Genomic DNA, 23,343 nt, shown 5'->3' on the forward strand with positions numbered 1-23,343 from the left:
CTCTGATGAACAATGGTTGGTGATATTGCCCAAATAAAAAGCCATGTAAAAGTCTGCAAACAGGTATGTCATTTCATATATGCACATGCCCCTAATCCTCAATCATCCCTGTGAACCAACTGCAAAGGGCCATCCCACTCATTCCAAATACCACCCCAGAGTAGAACAATTTGACCACATCCTTCGACAGGGCTTCAACCACTTATCGTCATGCATAGAAATGAGAAACATTCTGACTACAATCACAACCATACCAAAGTTGTATTTTGTCACCACCCAATTGACAAAATGTTCTGGTCCATCTTCATGCCACATCATCTCCAAATCTCTTGTCATGTGGATCATACCCTAATGGAAGGCCCAGGTGGAAGACCTTTACTATGCCACCACCCACCACACACTACACACTATTCCAGTCCCACCAGTGGCATATTCTATCTATCTGAGGCAGAGCCACATGCAAAAGCAGTCATAATAATCAAACTCTGTCTTTCAAGAGGGCCACTGCCGAACTTTGCACAAGAGCAAAGTTGACCACCTAATGGTTAAACAAACTGCTCTGCACAAGTTTGACTTCAATAGCCATTCAAAAAATCGCACCATCTCGATCCTCCCCAGCAATACCAGTTTCTCTGAACTGCATAGATGGGAACTGACCTTCCAAGACTTCCTTCAATCCCACAATCCTCCTTGCCACAATATCTGGTAGCCACACCCCATAACCATCTCCACCCTGTCCCTATGCTGTCCCTTCATCCATTCTAAACTCACAAACTGATTTCAAAAGTCTCTATCCTCTTTGTTCTACCTCCTCCTCTCAGTCCACTCGTTTACATAACTTTCCTCCCCCTCTCAGTCCACTCCTTTACATAAATGAGTGCTACACAAAAACATCATCATGTCACCAGTGCCACATTCCTATCCTGTGTGCTTGCTGCTTGTTCCTCCCAGCCATCAGTCACCCTTCACTCCAGCCCTACCAACTTCCTACATACCTCCTTTCTCCCCTAGCCTGCTCCATCCAATACAGCCCCTCCCTCACTCCAAATAAGCTGTAGTGCCAGTACAACATAGTCAGCCGGTATAGTGTAGTCAGCCAGGACAATGTAACCATGGAGATGTATGCATATGTATGTTCATTCTGTAGTTATCTGTGAAGGTGGACATCATTCAAAAGTTCAGCAACATTTTCAGTCTTCTTTATATGCCTATCAACCACCCAATTCTAAACTATGTGGATAGATATTATCTTTACTGCTACCATTATTACAACAAAAAATTGAACAAGTAAAAATTTAAAAAAATAAAAATAAAAACTGAATGAAGCATTCAGGAATTTTCTGTTCCTGGAGTATGTCTTTAATGATGTCTTTGCTTTATGAATCATGATTTCAAATTCTGCAATGTGCCGTGTTCTGTATCAGTTCACTTTCTATTAAAAAAATGAATAAATAAATAAAAGCACTTGTTTCATCAGACTTACCTAACAATGTGTCAGTTTCCATTCTTTTCTCTCGATTTTTTTTCATCTTATGTTTTGTACTGTAAACAGTGTCTTCTTCAGATGCATGTCCAACATGCTCATTAGCTTTCTGAAAGAAAGCATGTTGCAGTTCATAAATTATTTTAGCAAGGTGCATAACAAGAAATTAAATTACATGCATCTGCAATTAGTCTTCCTTTCAAAAATATAAAATAAAGTCTATTCTTATTAAAAAGTACACGGGTAAACAAATGAAAAAAGTGGTACATGCTATACAAGTTTTCAAAGACCAACCAGTAAATATAAGTATTTTGCTACAGCTGGGTATGTTAAGCTGTAGACCTGTAGTGATCCGAGAATTTCCACGTAAGTTCCAGAACCACTCATCCTTCTACCGTCTCGAACACACGATATTTTAAAAATAAGTGTGAGAGAACAGACATACTGCACAGCACATGTTTGTGTGTGCAGGCTGGAAAGGAGTCACGAGCACAAGGTAGACGCGACGGTCAAACGGCACCGACAAGTGTTTGCCGCTCGCGCCACAGAAGTCAAATTGGAAGAACAAGGAGTGTTTATGTATCTTATGGTGTTTTATATCATTGATTATTGTAACAAGAAAAAAGAAGAACAGTTGAAAAATTGTTATTTATACTTCACGTATTGGACTTGCTAGAAGCAAGACATGTTAATAAATTATGAGTGGTTCTTAAACCAACTCACTTATGAATGTTAATGCAATTTATTTCCAGAGCTCGAAAAGTGAGTGAAATACAGGAAGTTGGAGATATTTAGATGTGGAATGCGAGAATGTTATTCTGCATAGTCCAAAACATCGTTAATTAGTGAAATCATAAAATTTGTATATTTACTCAACAAGTTCTATCATCACACATCGTTAGAACATGGCAACCAGTAGAAAGGACTTGAAAAAATGGGAATTTTGAGAAGAAATCAAAGCAGAAGAATGATGTGTTGCCATAGCAACCAGGTACTACAAGACAAGAGAAATGTTTCATGGAATTGGATTCAGCCTAAAAGTTCAAATGGTGAAAATTAATAAATGAAATAAAAGAGAAGACGTCAGAAAGCTACTATGGTAAAAGAAAAGAGATAAGATTCTGACGTATTAGACTATGAAGAAATACGACGAGAATAATCCATCGAAGAAGTTCTGGTGTGGGGAGTAAGCTACTATGGTAAAAGAAAAGAGAGAAGATTCTGATGTATTAGACTATGAAGAAATACGACGAGAATAATCCATCGAAGAAGATCTGGTGTGGGGAGTAAGCTACTATGGTAAAAGAAAAGAGAGAAGATTCTGACGTATTAGACTATGAAGAAATACGACGAGAATAATCCATCGAAGAAGATCTGGTGTGGGGAGTAAGCAGCTCTCACACACAGCACAGAGATGCAGATCTGGAAACCAGCCTAAGTCCAATGGCACTGGCACCAGTTGCTGTCCACCAGTGGCAATTCCATATACGCTCACCGACACCAATGCTGGAACCAACATTCGACACTGCTGGCGCCAGTGCTGTACACCAAGACAGGTCACGCATCTGCTCACCAATGCAACTAGAACTCTATGCCAGGTGAGTACAAAACAGTAGTTGTTTGAGTTTAAAATTAAAGAAACTGTTGAATAATAGACTGTTAGTGTAGTTATAATACTTGGAGTTAATTTGTTAAATGATCACTAGATCAAAAATTCAGAGAAATATCGATAATACACAGAGAATGGGGGAAACTTCAGAACCAGCCATGGCAATGAGAGTGAGTAAGGAGGTACCTGAGGGGTCTGAAGTACTGAATTTAATCAAAGCCCAAAGGGCAGATTCAGAAGCTTTAAGAAAGGAACTGACTGCTCAAAATGCTTCTTTGAGAAATGAAATAAGTGCAACTTTAAGTGAAAAACTTGAGAGTGCTAATTTAAGTAGAGAAATAGACACAGTGAATACTCAATTAAATAATAAACTGGATGTCCCGAATGAAACTTTAGGACTGTTAAGTGCTAAGGTAGATTCACAAAGTAAACACTTCAGTAATTTAAGTGAAGGTATGGGAAATTTGAAGACTGAATTTGATGCTTTAACTACTAAAGTAGAAAATTTTAAAATAGATGTGAAAGAGGAATTAACTAGTTTGTTAAGCAGTCATGTAAACCAACTGTTCACTGACTTTAGTCAGACATAGAGTAACCAATTTCAGGACTTAGCTAAAAAGTTAGAATTGGATACTGAAGATAAATATAATAATGTAGAAGCTGAACTTGGTGAAAAATTAAGATCATTTCAAAGTGTATGTAATGTTACGTTTGATGCTGTAAAACATAGATTACACACTTTAAAAGAGGGTATTTAGAAGCAGAAGTCCAATCGCAAATTGCGGCATCAATACTCGAGTAGATAACATGGAACAAAACTTTAAATAGAAAATAGCAACCTCAGATATGGTAAATATGAGTAGCTTGGTGGAACAGGTAGAGGAAATGATAGACCAAAAAGTGGCCGCGAGAGTAACCTCCGACAACATGTCTCCAAATTTGTCTTCTGAACTTAATGATATCAAGAGAGGTATAGATAATTTATGCAAGGATATCAAACTTATTCAGGACAAAGTGGATAATAGGGTGACATCTCCTAATGTGGTATTGAATAGTGAGGCAATGATGGATTTATAAGGGGAGCCAATTCTGGATTATCCAGGCAATTCCCTAAGTTTAAGCCAGATGGGGAAGTACATCCTATTCATTTTTTGTAAAGGTTCAACCAAGCCTTGCCCAAGAACTGGGAGGAATTGAAAAAGATTGAATTTGTTGTAGGGTATCTATTAGGGGAAGCCTCAGAGTTGGGTAAGGTAAACATAGAAAACTTTTCTTCTTGGGAAGATTTTGTAAAGAAGTTTAAAGAGAAGTATTGGTCAGCAAGTGCCCAGCAAAAACTATTATCGGACTTGTGGGACCCGAAGTATTACAGTAATACGTGGGGAATAATGAGAAAGTATTTCAACTGGCATTTAACATGAGCAAAGTACTTGGATAAGCCAATGGAGGAAGAGGAGTTAGTTTGAATTTTAATAAGAAGATTGCCTATTTGCATGAGAAAGAATATATTATGTAGTGGGTGGGAAATGCTTGAAGAATTATTATCCTTTGTGGATGCACTGGATGCCTTAAATAAGGACCGCAACGAGAGCATACACCAGAACGAAAATCAGAATTACAAAAGGATTAGTAATAATAACTTTAAATGACATGATGCTAACTTAGCTAGAGTACACCAGTGTAACAGGAATAATAGCAATGATAATCATCAGAAGAAGCATCCACCTTCGAATTTACTGGAGTTTACGTAGTTGGTATAACAGGAACGAAGAGCAAAGTTGTGAAACACGAAACCAAGGTGAATTGCCACATTTGAAATAATTTGTTTCGTCAGACATTGTTAATAGTAGAAAATATCAATAGAGATGTATTATTTGGGTTAGACTGGCTATTAGAATTTAAAGTCATTTTAAATTTTGAGGAAAATCTTCTTTACTTTAGTAAGGATGTTAGTAGACATTGGATACCATTTGTAACAGATAGTTACATTAGTAAACAAACAACTGAGTGTCAATATTTACAATTAACAGCTACAGCTTGATTGTCACCAGAGTCCGATAATGAAAATCACAAGTCACATCGAGTGGACATACAAAACAATGTAAACGAGTCACCAATATTAACCAACAAACAAAAACTAGATTTATTTAGAATTCTAATGGAATATGAAGAAGTATTTTCTGATCTTCCTGGAATATCAGCGATTACATATATAAATTTGAAATCAAAGGTGACACTCCATTCTTCTGTAAGCCATATCCAATACTGGTAAGTCTGAAAGAATCAGTTACGGAGGAAATTGAGAAAATTATTGACAACAATATCATAGAACGTAGTTCTAGTGTCATGAATAACCCTTTAGTAGTAGTAAAAAATGTTACAGGAGGTGTACAATTAGTGCTAGACATGCATACATTGAATAAGCATATAGAAACAGAATGAGACAGACCAATTAACATTGATGAACTGTTATCCAAATTTGAGAAAGCAATGCTTTTTTAGCACGATGGACCTGACTGCAGGATATTGGCAAATTAGGTTATATCCTGAATCAAAGAAGTATAGCATGTTCCTGTTTGATGGTAAATCGTATCATTTCAATATATTACCATTTGGACTTAATATCTCAGTCTCAGTATTTATACATGCTCTGCATGAAGTATTAGGAAGAGATTTATTGGAGGATTTAATAATATATGCAGATGATATTCTCATAATCTCAGCTACCTGGGAAGAGCATTGCCTAACATTGAGTAAGACCCTGAAAAAACTTAAAGAAAAAGGTATCACAGTGAAATTGTCTAAATCACACTTTTCAAGTCAAGAGCTTAAGTTTTTAGGGCATCTTGTAGGGGTACAGGGGATTAGACCAGATCCTGAGTGCATAAAAGCTATTAAAGAATGTCCACCCCCTAGAAACGGGAGACAATTGAAGGGATTTATCGGAATGGTCAGTTACTATAGACAGTGTATTAGGGGACATGAACTAAATGACACAAGAATTTTACGTTTGTTAAGAAAAGGAATATCTTGGGTTTGGGATCAAGAGGCAAACAATGCGTTTGAAAATGTAAAAAGAGCACTAGCAGAAGCACCCATATTGCATCATCTGAGTATGGGTGAACCATTTAAAATTGCAACCAATGCATCTGTGTTATAACGTCAAGTTTAACACATATATTTCAGAATGACACAACACATATAAGTTACAGAGTAAGTTGACAAACAAGACATGTGTACACGTTAGCATTCGAATGAGCACTGAGTCCCAGTCTAGCGGCTGCTGCTCGGCTGGCCGCTTAGGTGTCGCAGCTGCTGCATGGCTGGCAGACAGTGCCGCACGTAGAGGACGCGTGTAAGTGCGCGGCGGTGCTTTGAATGATCGGCGAGTCACAACAATCTGATTATGGGATTGTGGCAGAACTATTCCAAGGAGAGTGGGGTATAGATAATGTAAATCACAGATCTATAGCTTTTGCTAATCATAGTCTTAATAAACATGAATTAAACTACACAGCTACTGAAAAAGAACTGTTAGCAATACTATGAAATATCCAGAAATTCCAAACACTAGTATGGGGGTCAGAAATCCATATCTACACAGATCATCAAGCTCTATCTTTTTTGATGGATAGTCGTTTGTTACATAGTCGATTAATACAATGGATGTTGTCCCTACAAGAATATGGCATTAGAATACAGTATGTAAAAGGTTCTGAGAATATTCTACCAGATGCTTTGTCTAGGTTACCTATAGACACGGAAGATTTAAAACGTACAGAAGGATCCAGCACAATTTTTGCGATTAATTTTATAACAGGAGAGTATCCACATACCAGGGTACAAGAGATGGCACAAAGAGTAACAGAGAACATACATCATGATCCCTATTTTACCAAGATGTTTGCTATGTGTATTAGGAATTTCTCGCCTCCTAATCAAGTAAGGAAGTGGAAAATTATGGGTCACAATTTATTTTGGAGAGATAGTATAACATTGCAATGGTGGCGTTTATGCATTCCGAAGTTAATGGATGAGAAAGCAGTTGAACCTCAGTACAAGGTTGATAACCTAGTTCTGGTAAAACAACATCTTCAGAGCTCTGCCCTGAAGAAAGACACACACAAGTTTTTTTTCAGAAATATGTAGGACCTTACTCAATACAAACGGTGATACATCCCACAGCCTTATTCTTAGTAGATCCTAAAACTGGATCAGAGAAGGGAAAATACAATGTAAAGGACATAAAGTTGTATATCCCCCAGGGACATTAACAATTTGAGTTAACGGGCAGGGTGACGACCGTTAGATTCCGAGTTGTTTTCAGTGTTTCTTCCAAGATAGTTTTCCTGCACCGAATTCTCTTCAAATCTTAATCTGTTCTATAATCTATTCCTAAAATCTTGAACTATCCTATAATTTTAGTATGTAGGAAACCAGATATGACAGTCAAGTAGAAAATTTAAGAAATCACGAATGAACAGTGATCTCTAGACATGAAATGAAACGAACAGAATGTTATATTAGTGAAAAGTATAATATGATGGTACTATTTAAACAGAGTGATGTCGAGATGACATAAACTGAATAGAGGATTTTATGTGTGTATAAAAGATAATATGAAGTGACTAACTAGACAACTATTTTATAGTAGTGTATAATTTTCTATTTGGTATAGAATATTTTATACCTTTTATAAAATGTGATGTAAATGGGAGGGTTTGTATAATTTTTGGAAGGGGTAGATATTGTAGATTAAAATATGATTTACACCAACATATAAATCATGGCTAACATAGAACACACAACACACCTTTCAAACAACCCTCCCAAACAAGTGTGACTGATTCTTCACCATTTGCCATTCCATAGGGGTTGCTAAGATATGTCCATTCTGTAGGAGACGATTTAACACCATACCTCCTCCAGCTTCTCACTCAAGTATTGGCGAGGTAGGCATCCTGGAAAGGATTTCCTGTCTTTGGGGCTATCTTCTTTCTCTTCTTTGATCTTAGCAACCATTTCTATTTTTTCCTTTCTTACTTCTAGTTTGAGTACCTGCCTATTTTTTCCCTCTTTCTATACTCATCTACTTCTATCACAGAAGTCCTTCATATTCTCCGTGGTTTCCAATTACCTACAACTTATCTCCAGATAAGAAGGCCAAAGAATCTGGCTGCACAAACACTTATCATCATACACACAAAGATATAAAAGTACACAAAAAGTGAAACTACTAACTAGAAACCTGTCACCTGTCGAGAGGTATGAATCGTCATGTGTTGTAGGGGGAAGGCATATGTACATCGGAAAATATGCACACATTGTTGTTTATTGTGACGGTTCTACATCGTGTGTGTGTGTGTGTGTGTGTGTGTGTGTGTGTGTGTGTGTGTGCGCGTGTGTGCGTGCATACATGAGAACTATGATGATTCCATATCATATATATACATAAGTATAGAAAAACTATGATGATTTTACAATGAGTATACATAAGGAGGCATGAGTAATGAAGGAGAACGCAAGCCAGATTGGAGTTAATAATGATGCTTAATTAAGTAAAGTCAGTGTAGCAAATACTCTGATGGAGTGATCAGTCATAGAGTAGTGGGACTTGATCATTAGGTGTAGACATAGTATCTACTATGAGTTGAATAATATGGGTAGACATGATATTTACTAAAAATTACAGAAGTTGAAAAGTAGAGGAGGACTCCAGGGTATTAAATGAAGTATTAAGAAGTGAGTGTGAAGTGTGAAATACACTTTTATTTTTTCCAGGAAATATTTAATTGTAGTGTACATAAAATGTATACTAGGGCAATGGACCATGATGCCTACTCATAATGGATAAGGGGGGCATACCCAGCATCTCCTACATGGAGATAGGACAACCTGTGGCCTGATGAATACGGATGTTTCAAAAAGGGTGTACTACCAAAATGGAAGAAGTAAGTGCACGCATAGGGTCAACCCACCTGTAAGATATAGGTACTGATCCTAGGGCAAAAGGACAGTAACGTGACAGGAGTCACACATTTAATAGGAATTATTCTGGTAAGTTTGAATTCTATATTCCATTAACATTATTATGATTTATGCGAGTTTACAAGTGTCGAAAAGAACACTTTCATTTGCTCAGAGTTCCTTCAGACTACAAACAGTCTATAAATAATGAACTATTATGTACAAAAGAAGCAGTACAAAGGATTAGAATAAAGAACAAAACACTCAAGTATCATGAACACCTGAAGTTCACGATTGGAAACCTAAGTCGTTATGATGCCTAGATATAAAAAGAATTGACTCCAACACCGAGTGAAATACTCCCTTTTCACAATCAAAGTAAAATGAAAAAAGAAAAGCTAAATAGTAAATAAAAGGGTTTTGCACAGTTAATAAAAGAATGTAGAATGTATACCACGGAATTATGAATTGTTATTGTATGTAATACTAATGTACATAATGAGTATGTATAAAATATCGCGTGTTCGAGCTGAGGGGAGGGATATGTAGCGCATCGAGAATTTCTGCGTAAATTCTAGAACCACTCGTCCTTCTACCGTCTCGAACACACGATATTTTTAAAAATAAGTGTGAGAGATCATATATACTGTGCGACATATGTTTGTGTGTGCAGGTTGGAAAGGAGTCACAGCACAAAATAGACACGACGGTCGAACGGCATCGACAAGTGTTTGCCACAGAAGTCAAATTGGAAGAACAAGGAATGTTTATGTACCTTATGGTGTTTTATATCAGTGATTATTGTAACGAGAAAAAAGAAGAACAGTTGAAAAATTGTTAATTATAATTCATGTGTTGGACTTGCTAGAAGCAAGACATGTTCATAAATTATGTGGTTGTAAAAACTACGCTATTGCAAATGTATTTTATCGAGTCTAACGTGAGACGAATTGGTTGACTTATAAACATTCAAGTATTGATGTGAGAAATATTGAATTTGTTCTCTGTGTAAGTTGAAATATACTATGTCTGAGTTAAAAGTATTCTTCGAGTACTAAATTATTTCAAAAATAGAGAGAGAGTTTATAAATTCCCGTAACCAGCATTATACTTCGGAGAAGAAGGTTTTGGAGATCGATAGAGCCGGCAATCCAGAGAAGAAGATCGGCTGTGCAGATCAAGTAAATCAACCGATGTGAGAGGGGTGTGAATTTTGCTTGTAATCCAACGTCACACCGCTTCTTATCATCCACATCATTAGAGCCTCTCAGCATGTCAATCAAAGGCAGCCATGGACATGGGTCATAGGATCTGTAGCCTAACCATGTGCATCAAGTAATATTTCTACATAAAGACAAGAGTTCATGAAAATAAATGTACCAATAAGTGCCAAAGCAAGGGTACAAGATGCTAAAACTGGATGAGGATATCATTTAAGAAAGATATAACAGAGATACGTAAAATGAGAAAAGAACAAGTTTTACTGCTGTAAGTCTCTAAATGATAACTATACAGTCAAGAATTTTGCTACAGTAAATTAAAATATTGTTACTCAGAACTTAATGGTAGACAATTTTTACAGGAAATTTACTTCTGTGTCCATTAGTAAATGTAGATTAGATAGTTTCTAGATACTCACAAGTACTATTGACAATGATATTTCACTAAGCTGTTACGATTAAGACTCAATGTTCACAAGTTAATCATGCAACTGGAAAATAATTAAAAGTTGGTACTCAATAGAATCTGAAGCAATTTTGTGCTATCACAAATGAATGTAACATTTGTCAAACAAACACCATGGAAAGTTTCTTAGTTCACAGGACTTTTGAAGAACCTTAATAGGTGGGTGTGAGAAGACATCATGTAGTAACCAGCAAACAAACAAAATTACCTGCTGGTAAATTAACATCTGTCACTTGGCATTTACACCATGTTTTACACTTATCTGAAAGGAAAAAAAAGAAATAAAGAAGGAAGGAAGAAATGGGAGAGGGAGAGGGAGAGGGAGAGGGAGAAGGAGAGGGAGAGGGAGAGGGAGAGGGAGAGGGAGAGGGAGAGGGAGAGGGAGAGGGAGAGGGAGAGGGAGAGGGAGAGGGAGAGGGAGAGGGAGAGGGAGAGGTGCAAAAAAGATGGGGATAACATATCCTGTCTCAATGTTTGCAGATATTTAAATGGCAATTTATTTGTGAAACATGCTTGTAACGGTTTCGTTGAAAGACACTGGGAACAGTTTATTTGAGGAGTCACAACCATTTAAAAATTTAAGGAGATATAAGACAGCAAATGAAACAATGAGAATTATTATTCCTTACCTTAGAGCTAGTGTTCAGAGCAATCTTATAAGCAGATGCCACCATTCTAACAGCATAATTAGGGGCGTACCATACTTTTAATTCTTCACCTGCCTTTATGTCTTTCAAAAGAATAAAAAATATCTTCTCATTCATCTGAAATTGCCAGATAAACATATTCACAGTTACACTTTTTCAAAATACCCACAAATGAAAAACACATAGAAACAGTATTCATTCACTTTTCAGTCACACAAAGTATCATGTTCCTCACCCCAGTTACCAGCTGTGTTGATCTGTCTCTAATACTTATATGGCATTTTCACATGTTTCTAAGAATTAAAAATGTAACCTTACTGTGAATTATGTTTTCTTGTAATATTTTGGTGCCTGTAATTTGTGGCTGTCAAATCGCAGATGATGACCAGATTAAAGAAATGCATGCTGAGATAAAAGAAATTATTCAGATAGTTAAGAGTGATCAAAATTTAATTGTGACTGAAATCTAATAATAGGAAAAGGAAGAGAAGTAAAAATTGTAGTGAATATGGACATGAGGAAAGGAATGAAAGTGGAATCCTATTGGTAACATTTTGCACAGAGCATAATTTAATCATCACTAATGCTTGGTTTAAGAATCATGAAAGATGGCTGTATATCTGGAAGAAACCTGTGGTCACTGTAAGGTTTCAGACTGATCATAGGAAGGTAGGACAGAATTTTCAGAACATGATTTTATATTGTGAACCATGGACCTTGCTGTTGGTGGTGAGGCTTGCGTGCCTTGGCGATACAGATAGGCGTACCATAGATGCAACCACAACGGAGGGGTATCTGTTGAAAGGCCAGACAGACGTGTGGTTCCTGAAGAGAGGCAGCAGCCTTTTCAGTAGCTGTAGGAGCAACAGTCTGAATGGCAGACTGATCTGACCTTGTAACACCAAAACTGGCGTTCTACAGATCGGAGTGTGGAATGTCAGATTCCTTAATTAGGTGGGTAGGTTAGAAAATTTGAAAAGATAAATGGATGGGTTAAAGTTAGATATAGTGGGAATTAGTGAAGTTTGGTGGCAAGAGGAACAAGACTTCTGGTCAGGTGAAAACAGCGTTATAAACACAAAATCAAATATGGGTAATGCAGGAGTGCGTTTAATAATAAATAAAAAAAGGGGAGCATGAATACAGATGATGAAGAGATTGAAGAAATCTATGACGTGATAAAAGAAATTATTCAGATAGTTAAGGGAGACGAAAATTTAAAAGTCATGGGGGACTGGAATTCAATAGTATGAAAAGGGAGAGAAGGAAAAGTAGTAGGTGAATATGGAATGGGGGTATGGAATGAATGAGGAAGCTGCCTGGTAGAATTCTGCGCAGAGCATAACTTAATCATACCTAACACTCGTTTTAAGAACCATGAAAGAAGGCTGTATACGTGGAAGAGGCCTGGAGACACTGGAAGATTTAAGATAGAAATCTATCATGGTAAGATAGAGATTTACGAACCAGGTTTTAAATTGTAAGACATTTCCAGGGGCAGATGTGGACTCTGACCACAATCTATTGGTTATGAATTGTAGATTGAAACTGAAGAGTCTGCAAATAGGTAGGAATTTAAGGAGATGGGACCTGGATAAACTGAAAGAACCAGAGGTTTTAGAGAGTTTCAGAGAGAGCATTAGGGAACAACTGACAAATACAGAGGAAAGAAATACAGTGGAAGAAGAATGGGTAGCTTTGAGAGATAGAATAGTGAAGGCAGCAGAGGATCAAGTATGTAAAAAGAAAAGGGCTAATAGAAATCCTTATGTAACACAAGAGATATTGAATTTAACTGATGAAGGGAGAAAATATAAAAATGCAGTAAATGATGCAGACAAAAAGAATACAAAGTCTCAAAAATGAGATCGACAGGAAACGCAAAATGGCTAAGCAAGGATGGCTGGAGGACAAATGTAAGGATGTAGAGGCATACATCACTAGGGGTAAGATAGGTACTGCCTACAGGAAAATTAAAGAGACCTTTGGAGGAAAGGCAACCACGTGTATGAATATCAAGAGCTCAGATGGAAAACCAGTTCTAAGCAAAGAAGGGAAAGCAGAAAGGTGGAAGGAGTCTATAGAGAGGCTATACAAGGGCGATGTATTTGAGGCCAATATTATGGAAATGGAAGAGGACGTAGATGAAGATGAAATGGGAGATGTGATACTGTGTGAAGAATTTGACAGAGAACTAAAAGACCTAAGTCACAAAAAGGGCCCGGGAGTAGGCAACATTCCATTAGAACTACTGATAGCCTAGGCAGGAGAGCCAGCCATGACAAAAGTCTTCCATCTGGTGGGCAAGATGTATGAGAGAGGTGAAATACCCTCAGACTTCAAGAAGAATATAACAATTCCAATCCCAAAGAAAGCAGGTGTGAAAATTACCAAACTATATCAGTTTAATAAGTCACAGTTGCAAAATACTAACACAAATTCTTTACCAATGAATGGAAAAACTGGTAGAAAACAACCTTAGGGAAGATTAGTTTGGATTCCGTAGAAATGTTGTAACACGCAAAGCAATACTCACCCTACGACTTATCTTAGAAGATAGATTAAGGAAAGGCAAACCTACATTTCTAGCATTTGTAGACTTAGAGAAGGCTTTTGACAATGTTGACCGAAATACTCTCTTTAAAATTCTGAAGGCGGCAGTGGTAAAATACAGGGAGCGAAAGTCTATTTACAATTTGTACAGAAACCAGATGACAGTTATAAGAGTCGAGGGGCATGAAAGGGAAGCAGTGGCTGAGAAGGGAGTAAGACAGGGTTTTAGCCTATCCCCGATGTTGTTCAATCTGTATATTGAGCAAGCAGTAGAGGAAACAAAAGAAAAATTTGGAGTAAGAATTAAAATCCATGGAGAAGAAATAAAAACTTTGAGATTTGCCAATGACGTTGTAATTCTGTAAGAGACAGCAAAGGACCTGAAAGAATAGTTGAATGAAATGAAAAGTGTCATGAAAGGAGGGTATAAGATGAATATCAACAAAAGCAAAATGAAGATAATGGAAAGTAGTCAAATTAAATCAGGTAATGCTGAAGGAATTAGATTAGGAAATGAGTCACTTAAAGCAGTAAATGAGTTTTACTACTTGGGGAGTAAAATAACTGATGATGGTCGAAGTAGATAGGATATAAAATGTAGACTGGCTACGGCAAGGGAAGTGTTTCTGAAGAAGAGAAATTTGTTAACATTGTATATAGATTTAAGTGTCAGGAAGTATTTTCTGAAAGTATTTGTACAGAGTGTAGCCATGTATGGAAGTGAAACATGGATGATCAATAGTTTGGACAAGAGGAGAATAGAAGCTTTCGAAACGTGATGCTTCAGAAGAATGCTGAATATCAGATGGGTAGATCACATAACTAATAAGGAGGTACTGGACAGAATTGGGGAGAAGAGGAATTTGTGACACAACCTCATTAAAAGACGGGATTGATTGGTAGGACATGTTCTGAGGAATCAAGGGATCACCAATTTAGTATTGCAGGGCAGCGTGGAGGGTAAAAATCAGAGGGAGACTAAGCAACGAATACATGAAGCAGATTCAGAAGGATGTAGGTTGCAGTAGTTACTCGGAGATGAAGAAGCTTGCACAGGACAGAGTAGCATGGAGAGCTGCATTCAACCACAATTTTACTTCCTTTACTGACTAATAATTGTAGGCATTGGGAGTAGCTTGATTTTAACGTGTTTATACCCTCCGAGAACCTTTGGCAAGGGCAAAGCAATTGTAGGCATTAGGAAGGACATGTTCTGAGGCATCAAGGGGTCACCAATTTAGTATTGCAGGGCAGTGTGGAGGGTAAAAATCAGAGGGAGACTAAGCAACGAATACATGAAGCAGATTCAGAAGGATGTAGATTGCAGTAGTTACTCGGAGATGAAGAAGCTTGCACAGGATAGAGTAGCATGGAGAGCTGCATTCAACCAGTCTCTGGACTGAAGACCACAACAACAACAAGACATTCCCAGGGGCAGATGTGGACTCTGACCAAGATTTATTGATTATAAACTGTAGATTAAAACCAAAGTAATTGCAGAAAGGTAGGAAATTAAGGAGATGGAGCCTGGCTAAGCTAATAGAACCAAAGGTCACAGAGTTTTAGAGGGAGAACTATCCAATGACTGACTAGAATAGGGGAAAGGGATATGGTAGAAGAAGAATGGGTAGCTTTCAGGGATGAAATCATGAAGGCAGCAGAGGATCAAATAGGTAAAAAGACACAACTAGCAGAAATGTTTGTATAACACAGGAGATACTGAATTTAATTGATGAAAGGAGAAAATATGAAAATGCAGCAAGTGAAGCAGGCAAAAGGGAATACAAACATTAAAAAAAAAAGAGATTGACAGGAAGTGCAAAATGGCTAAGCAGGAATGGCTTATGTACATATTTAAGGATTTAGAAGCACATTTCACTAGAGGACAGATGCCGCCTGCAGGACAATTAAAGGAGCCTTCGGAGAAAAGAGAAGTAGCTGTATGAATATAAAGAGCTCACATGGAAAACCAGCCCTAAGCAAAGAAGGGAAAGCTGAAAGGTGAAAGAAGTATATAGAAGATATATACAAAGAAGACAAACTTGAAGGCAATATTATAGAAATATATGAGGACATAGATGAACATGAGATGGGGGACACAATACTATGAGAAGAATTTGACAGACCACTGGAAGACACAAGTCAAAACAAGGCCCCCAGACTTACTGATGGCCTTTGATGAGACAGTCATGACAAAATTTTTCCATCTGGTAAGAGAGATGTATGGGACAGAAGAAATACCCTCAGACCTCAAGAATAGTGTAATAATTACAATTCCATCGAAAGTAGGTGCTGACAGGTGTGGATACTACTGAACTGAACAGTTTAATAAGGCATGGTTGCAAAATACTAACACAAATTCTTTGCAGGAGAATGGAAAAACTCATAGAAGCCAACCTCGAGGAAGATCAGTTTGAATTCTGGAGAAATGTAGGAACATGTGAGGCAATACTTACAGTATGACTTCTCTTACAAGATAGGTTAAGGAAAGGCAATCGTACATTTACAGCATCTGTAGACTTAGAGAAAGCTTTTGACAGTGGTGAATGGAATACTTTCTTCGAAATTGTGAAGGGAGCAGGGGTAAAATACAGGGAGTGAAAAGCTATTTACAACTTGTAGAGAAACCAGATCGCAGTTACAAGAGTCAAGGGGATGAAAGGGAAGCAGTGGTTGAGAAGGGAATGAGATAGGGTTGTAGCCTATCCCCAATGTTATTCAATCAGTACATGAAACAAGCTGCAAAGGAAATCAAAGAAAATTTGGAGAAGGAATTAAAATGCAGGGAGAAGAAATAAAAACTTCGAGGTTTTCCAATGTAATTCTTTCAGAGAAAGCAAAGGACTTTGAAGAGGCGGTGAATGGAATGGATGGTCTCTTGAAAGAAGGATATGTGATGAATGTCAACAAAAGCAAAACAAGGATAATGGTATGTAGTCAAATTAAATCAGGTGATGATGAGGGAATTAGAATAGGAAGCAAGACATTAAAGTAGTACACAAGTTTTGTTATTTGGGCAGGAAAATAGCTGATGTTGACCGAAGTAGAGAGGATATAAAATGTAGACTGGGTATGGAAAAAAAAAAGCATTTCCGAAGAAGAGAAATTTGTAAACACCGACTAGAGATTTAAGTGTTAGGAAGTCTTTTCTGAGAGTATAGGTATGGAGTGTATCCATGTATTGAAGTGAAACATGGATGATAAACAGTTTAGACAAGAGGAAAATAGAAGCTTTCAAAATGTGGTATATAGAAGAATGCTGTAAATTAAATGGACAGATCACGTAACTAATGAGGAGGTATTAGATAGAATTGGGGAGAAAAGAAATCTGTGGCACAATCTGACTAGAAGAAGGGATCAGTTGGTGGGGCACATTCTGAGACATCAAGTGACCACTAATTTAGTACTGGTGGGAAGTGTGTGTGTGTGGGGGGGGGGGGGGGGGAGATAATAGAGGGTGACCAAGAGATGAATACAGACTAAAAGTATGCTAACTTCAAGACAAATCCTTCTTCAAGGTTAGAGTACACCCACACACAGTGCCACGTGTGGAGTGTGTAAGGGAAGAAGATAGGAGGCAGAGTTTGTGGGGGAGGGTTGCATAAGGGTAGCAGATGGATGGAAGGGAAGGGGTGGCTGATGCATGGGATAGGAGTGTGGCAACAGTGAGCTCATTAAGTCTGCAGCCACAGGAAGTTGTGCTTTGTGCATGAAGATGTTGACCACTGTATTTGGAGGAGCAGAAAAAAGAGAAAAGGGAGACTGTGGGGAAGAAAGTGTGGATGGAGGATGAGTGTAGCTAGGGGTCCTGGAGCAGAGGAGATGGGTGTGAGGCAGTGCTTCCAGAGACTGAGGTCAGGAGAATCACAAGATCAAAGGATGTGTTGCAAGGACAACTTCCATCTACCTAATTCAGAGCAGCTGTCCTTGCTGGGAAGGATCCAGACAGCGCGAGTTGTGAAGCATCTGCTGAAATTAAGTATGTTGTGCTCAGTAATGTCTTTTGCCTGCAGTCACCATTCATTTGGGTGGACAGCTGTTTTGTGGTTACAGCCACATAAAATGGTGTGCAGGAATTACAACAGTTGCTGGTATATATCATGACAGCCCTCACGGGTCACACTGTATTTGAGGATAAGATGAGCTTGTCATGGGACTGGAGTAGGATGTGCTGGGTGGGTGTATTGTACAGGCTTGTCATAGTAGATCACAGAGGCTCTTAATAGGTTTGGACTTATCTTAAAGCTGTAACATCCTTCAACCATATTATTTACCTATGAAGGAAATATTTTTAGAGAACTGTCTTTCCCAAACATTATAACATGTCTATAGACAATCCAGGTGGCTGGGAGAGCAAGAAAGATAGTGCAGCTTATGTTTACTCATCTATAGCCCTTGATGCACATGGTATAGCAATATTAGATTTCCTATTCGAGAGGCAGTATTTTGATCATCTCTCTGTTAACATAGTGTGTCGATATTCTGTGGAGTGAGGTTCCCATAGGCTGGAACACCTATCAGTTGGCATTTGTTGGCCAGTGTGACAATTAAGCCCACAGTATGAAATACTACAAAAGAAAATCTACTGTTTTTGTTATATCTCCATAGTTAATCATCAAATGAAGATGAAAATTTAGAAATGACCTGCCAATTAAAAGAGAATTTAGAAAAAAAGTTTGAGCACTATAAATTCAATGGCTTTTCAGTAATGCAAAACTAATTACAAAAGAAAATTTTCAGCTTTGGAGTAATAATCAGGTTTTGATACTTTTATAGCTTATTAAATAATGTCTGTAGAAGGAGTTACTTATGTAATTTTTTCTCTGAATAATCTAGTTCCAAGGAAAGAGCAATAGAGTTGGTTCCCAATACAGGTACATTTGACAAAGCATTCACTTTCATCAAATGTGTATTTTTCTTAATACTACATAATTCAGGATATCAGAAGGAATGAGAAATGAATAATTACTGTATGTGAGTGTTAAATGTGTAGTGTTGGCAGAAGAGCCAACACCGTGTTGCTAGAGGAGACCGAAATACATGCGTTTAAGCTCACGCAGACTGGCGTGAGGTCTGGAACAATTAAAGGAGTTGAGTCTAATAAATAAAGAACGTAGTGGCTTGAATACTTAACTTTAATCCATAATTGGTGTACATCGCTCTTGACGGTACTCTAATAACAATCTCAATATAAACTGGTAATGGCGCCTTGCTAGGTCGTAGCAAATGACGTAGCTGAAGGCTATGCTAACTATCGTCTCGGCAAATGAGAGCGTATTTGTCAGTGAACCTTTCCTAGCAAAGTCGGCTGTACAACTGGGGTGAGTGCTAGGAAGTCTCTCTAGACCTGCCATGTGGCGGCGCTCGGTCTGCAATCACTGACAGTGGCGACACGCGGGTCCGACGTATACTAATGGACCGCGGCCGATTTAAAGGCTACCACCTAGCAAGTCTTCCCCCATGAACCATGGACCTTGCCGTTGGTGGGGAGGCTTGCGTGCCTCAGCGATACAGATGGCCGTACCGTAGGTGCAACCACAACGGAGGGGTATCTGTTGAGAGGCCAGACAAACATGTGGTTCCTGAAGAGGGGCAGCAGCCTTTTCAGTAGTTGCAGGGGCAACAGTCTGGATGATTGACTGATCTGGCCTTGTAACATTAACCAAAACGGCCTTGCTGTGCTGGTACTGCGAACGGCTGAAAGCAAGGGGAAACTACAGCCGTAATTTTTCCCGAGGACATGCAGCTTTACTGTATGATTAAATGACGATGGCGTCCTCTTGGGTAAAATATTCCGGAGGTAAAATAGTCCCCCATTCGGATCTCCGGGCGGGGACTACTCAAGAGGACGTCGTTATCAGGAGAAAGAAAACTGGCATTCTACGGATCGGAGTGTGGAATGTCAGATCCCTTAATCGGGCAGGTAGGTTAGAAAATTTATAAAGGGAAATGGATAGGTTAAAGTTAGATATAGTGCGAATTAGTGAAGTTCGGTGGCAGGAGGAACAAGACTTTTGGTCAGGTGATTACAGGGTTATAAATACAAAATCAAATAGGGGTAATGCAGGAGTAGGTTTAATAATGAATAAAAAAATAGGAGTGCAGGTTAGCTACTACAAACAGCATAGTGAACGCATTATTGTGGCCAAGATAGACACAAAGCCCATGCCTACTACAGTAGTACAAGTTTATATGCCAACTAGCTCTGCAGATGATGAAGAAATTGATGAAATGTACGACGAGATAAAAGAAATTATTCAGGTAGTGAAGGGAGACGAAAATTTAATAGTCATGGGTGACTGGAATTCGTCAGTAGGAAAAGGGAGAGAAGGAAACATAGTAGGTGAATATGGATTGGGGGGAAGAAATAAAAGAGGAAGCCGCCTTGTAGAATTTTGCACAGAGCATAACTTAATCATAGCTAACACTTGGTTCAAGAATCATAAAAGAAGGTTGTATACCTGGAAGAATCCTGGAGATACTAATAGGTATCAGATAGATTATATAATGGTAAGACAGAGATTTAGGAACCAGGTTTTAAATTGTAAGACATTTCAAGGGGCAGATGTGGATTCTGACCACAATCTATTGGTTATGAACTGCAGATTGAAACTGAAGAAACTGCAAAAAGGTGGGAATTTAAGGAGATGGGACCTGGATAAACTGAAAGAACCAGAGGTTGTAGAGAGTTTCAGGGAGAACATAAGGGAACAATTGACAGGAATGGCGGAAAGAAATACAGTAGAAGAAGAATGGGTAGCTCTGAGGGATGAAGTAGTGAAGGCAGCAGAGGATCAAGTAGGTAAAAAGACGAGGGCTAATAGAAATCCTTGGGTAACAGAAGAAATATTGAATTTAATTGATGAAAGGAGAAAATATAAAAATGCAGTAAATGAAGCAGGCAAAAGGGAATACAAACGTCTCAAAAATGAGATCGATAGGAAGTGCAAAATGGCTAAGCAGGGATGGCTAGAGGACAAATGTTGGAACACGTGAGGCAATACTAACCTTACGACTTATGTTAGAAGAAAGATTAAGAAAAGGCAAACCTACGTTTCTAGCATTTGTAGACTTAGAGAAAGCTTTTGACAACATTAACTGGAATACTATCTTTCAAATTCTGAAGGTGGCAGGGGTAAAATACAGGGAGCGAAAGGCTATTTACAATTTGTACAGAAACCAGATGGCAGTTATAAGAGTCGAGGGGCATGAAAGGGAAGCAGTGGTTGGGAAAGGAGTGAGACAGGGTTGTAGCCTCTCCCCGATGTTATTCAATCTGTATATTGAGCAAGCAGTAAAGGAAACAAAAGAAAAATTCGGAGTAGGTATTAAAATTCATGGATAAGAAGTAAAAACTTTGAGGTTCGCCGATGACATTGTAATTCTGTCAGAGACAGCAAAGGACTTGGAAGAGCAGTTGAACGGAATGGACAGTGTCTTGAAAGGAGGATATAAGATGAACATCAACAAAAGCAAAACGAGGATAATGGAATGTAGTCAAATTAAATCGGGTGATGCTGAGGGGATTAGATTAGGAAATGAGACACTTAAAGTAGTAAAGGAGTTTTGCTATTTAGGGAGTAAAATAACTGATGATGGTCGAAGTAGAGAGGATATAAAATGTAGACTGGCAATGGCAAGGAAATCGTTTCTGAAGAAGAGAAATTTGTTAACATCGAGTATAGATTTAAGTGTCAGGAAGTCGTTTCTGAAAGTATTTGTATGGAGTGTAGCCATGTATGGAAGTGAAACATGGACGATAACTAGTTTGGACAAGAAGAGAATAGAAGCTTTTGAAATGTGGTGCTACAGAAGAATGTTGAAGATTAGATGGGTAGATCACATAACTAATGAGGTATTGAATAGGATTGGGGAGAAGAGAAGTTTGTGGCACAACTTGACTAGAAGAAGGGATCGGTTGGTAGGACATGTTTTGAGGCATCAAGGGATCACAAATTTAGCATTGGAGGGCAGCGTGGAGGGTAAAAATCGTAGAGGGAGACCAAGAGATCAATACACTAAGCAGATTCAGAAGGATGTAGGTTGCAGTAGGTACTGGGAGATGAAGAAGCTTGCACAGGATAGAGTAGCATGGAGAGCTGCATCAAACCAGTCTCAGGACTGAAGTCCACAACAACAACAACACCTAGCAAGTGTGGAGTCTGGCGGTGACACCACAAAATGAAGTAATTATTGTTCATTATATGTATGAAAGTGCCAAAAAATATTTTGCAATCACGCAATAAGTTCATCCCTAGATTTATAAACAAGCAAAATAAAAATACACAGTTCCTGAAATTACGTGAATGCTGATTGTAAAACAAACCATTTTCAAACTCAAAAAAGAAGGATTTTAAGTCCTTCCCCTCAGAACAAAGCAGGTGGGGAAATCTGGATATTCATTTTAATTATTCCTCTCCTAAATTTTGAAATTAGTTAATTAATTGTAAATTAGTTAATTAATTGCAACATGATCTGTGCCTGGCTGAACAGGGAAAGAACCTAATTTTATGAGAAGATGTGGAGAGCTGATTGGCCTGTACAGGCCTATGCTGGTACTAGCCAATCAGAGACGAGAACAGTCGCATGTTCTAGAAGCTTAGATAACTTGGGGAGGCTATGTTCTGAAGGGTCTTACAATAGCTTCCAAGCAGTGAAGATGTGCAGCCTAATGCTCTATAAAGTACAGTTGCATGTCTTTGAAAAGTACCGAGTATAGAACATCATGTGCAGAAGGTTATCTATTTGTGTGCAGCCCTAAAGCATCAACTGCACTCCTACCAGTTCACTGCTGCAAAATGTCATCAAGAATGTGCTGACCTACACACCAATAAAAAGAGAAGGCACCACTATACCTCCAGGAAGATGAAGTTCAGCGCCCCCTGTCAACGCTGACTTAGCCAGCCAGCCACCCACCGCTACTCAGCCCCAGTTCGGTTGCAGACTTCGATAGCATCAGTACTGTGTAATAGGAAGATGACACTTAGCCTGTGTTCTTCAAGCAGAAGTACTTGCACATAGGAGGCACAAGAAAATAAGTTTCTTTTCTTTTTAGAAATAAAGTGTTCATTTAATCTTCAGTGTTATGTACAGATTATTTTGGATTCCTGCCACTGGGCATCGCTACTTCTCTCCTTCCTTGTTTGTGTCCTTGCAGTCTCCCACAGTAGCTGACACAACATCTGGCAATGAGGATTCCAAAACCAATGCTGCCTTCACTCTTTACCATTCCACTACTGCGCATCACTAATATTTCTCTCTTTTATATCAGAGGAGCATTGCTACTAATTGTGTTCTTCCCTGCAGACTAGCTGCAATGCTTCTGCTATTTGTGTATTTCTCTTGCTTCTAATTATTTTGTTGCAGCACTCCCTCGTTAAAATGGCCTGCAACCCACA

At 38.4% G+C, this 23,343-nt stretch overlaps 1 protein-coding gene across 2 annotated transcripts in view; it reads right to left on the bottom strand.

Annotated features, from left to right (window-relative positions):
- LOC126235987 (uncharacterized) overlaps positions 1–23,343 on the bottom strand; it is a 264,030-nt gene that overhangs the window by 154,128 nt on the left and 86,559 nt on the right. For both annotated transcript variants that reach the window (XM_049944978.1, XM_049944977.1), the window contains exons 5-6: positions 11,375–11,509; positions 1,484–1,592 (exon numbers count right to left, since the gene is read on the bottom strand). In XM_049944978.1, coding sequence (XP_049800935.1) covers positions 1,484–1,592; positions 11,375–11,509 — 244 coding nt within the window. The remainder of the gene's footprint in view (positions 1–1,483; positions 1,593–11,374; positions 11,510–23,343) is intronic.

The sequence above is a fragment of the Schistocerca nitens genome, chromosome 2, assembly GCF_023898315.1.
Source record: "Schistocerca nitens isolate TAMUIC-IGC-003100 chromosome 2, iqSchNite1.1, whole genome shotgun sequence".
In the NCBI taxonomy this organism is placed as follows: domain Eukaryota; kingdom Metazoa; phylum Arthropoda; class Insecta; order Orthoptera; family Acrididae; genus Schistocerca; species Schistocerca nitens.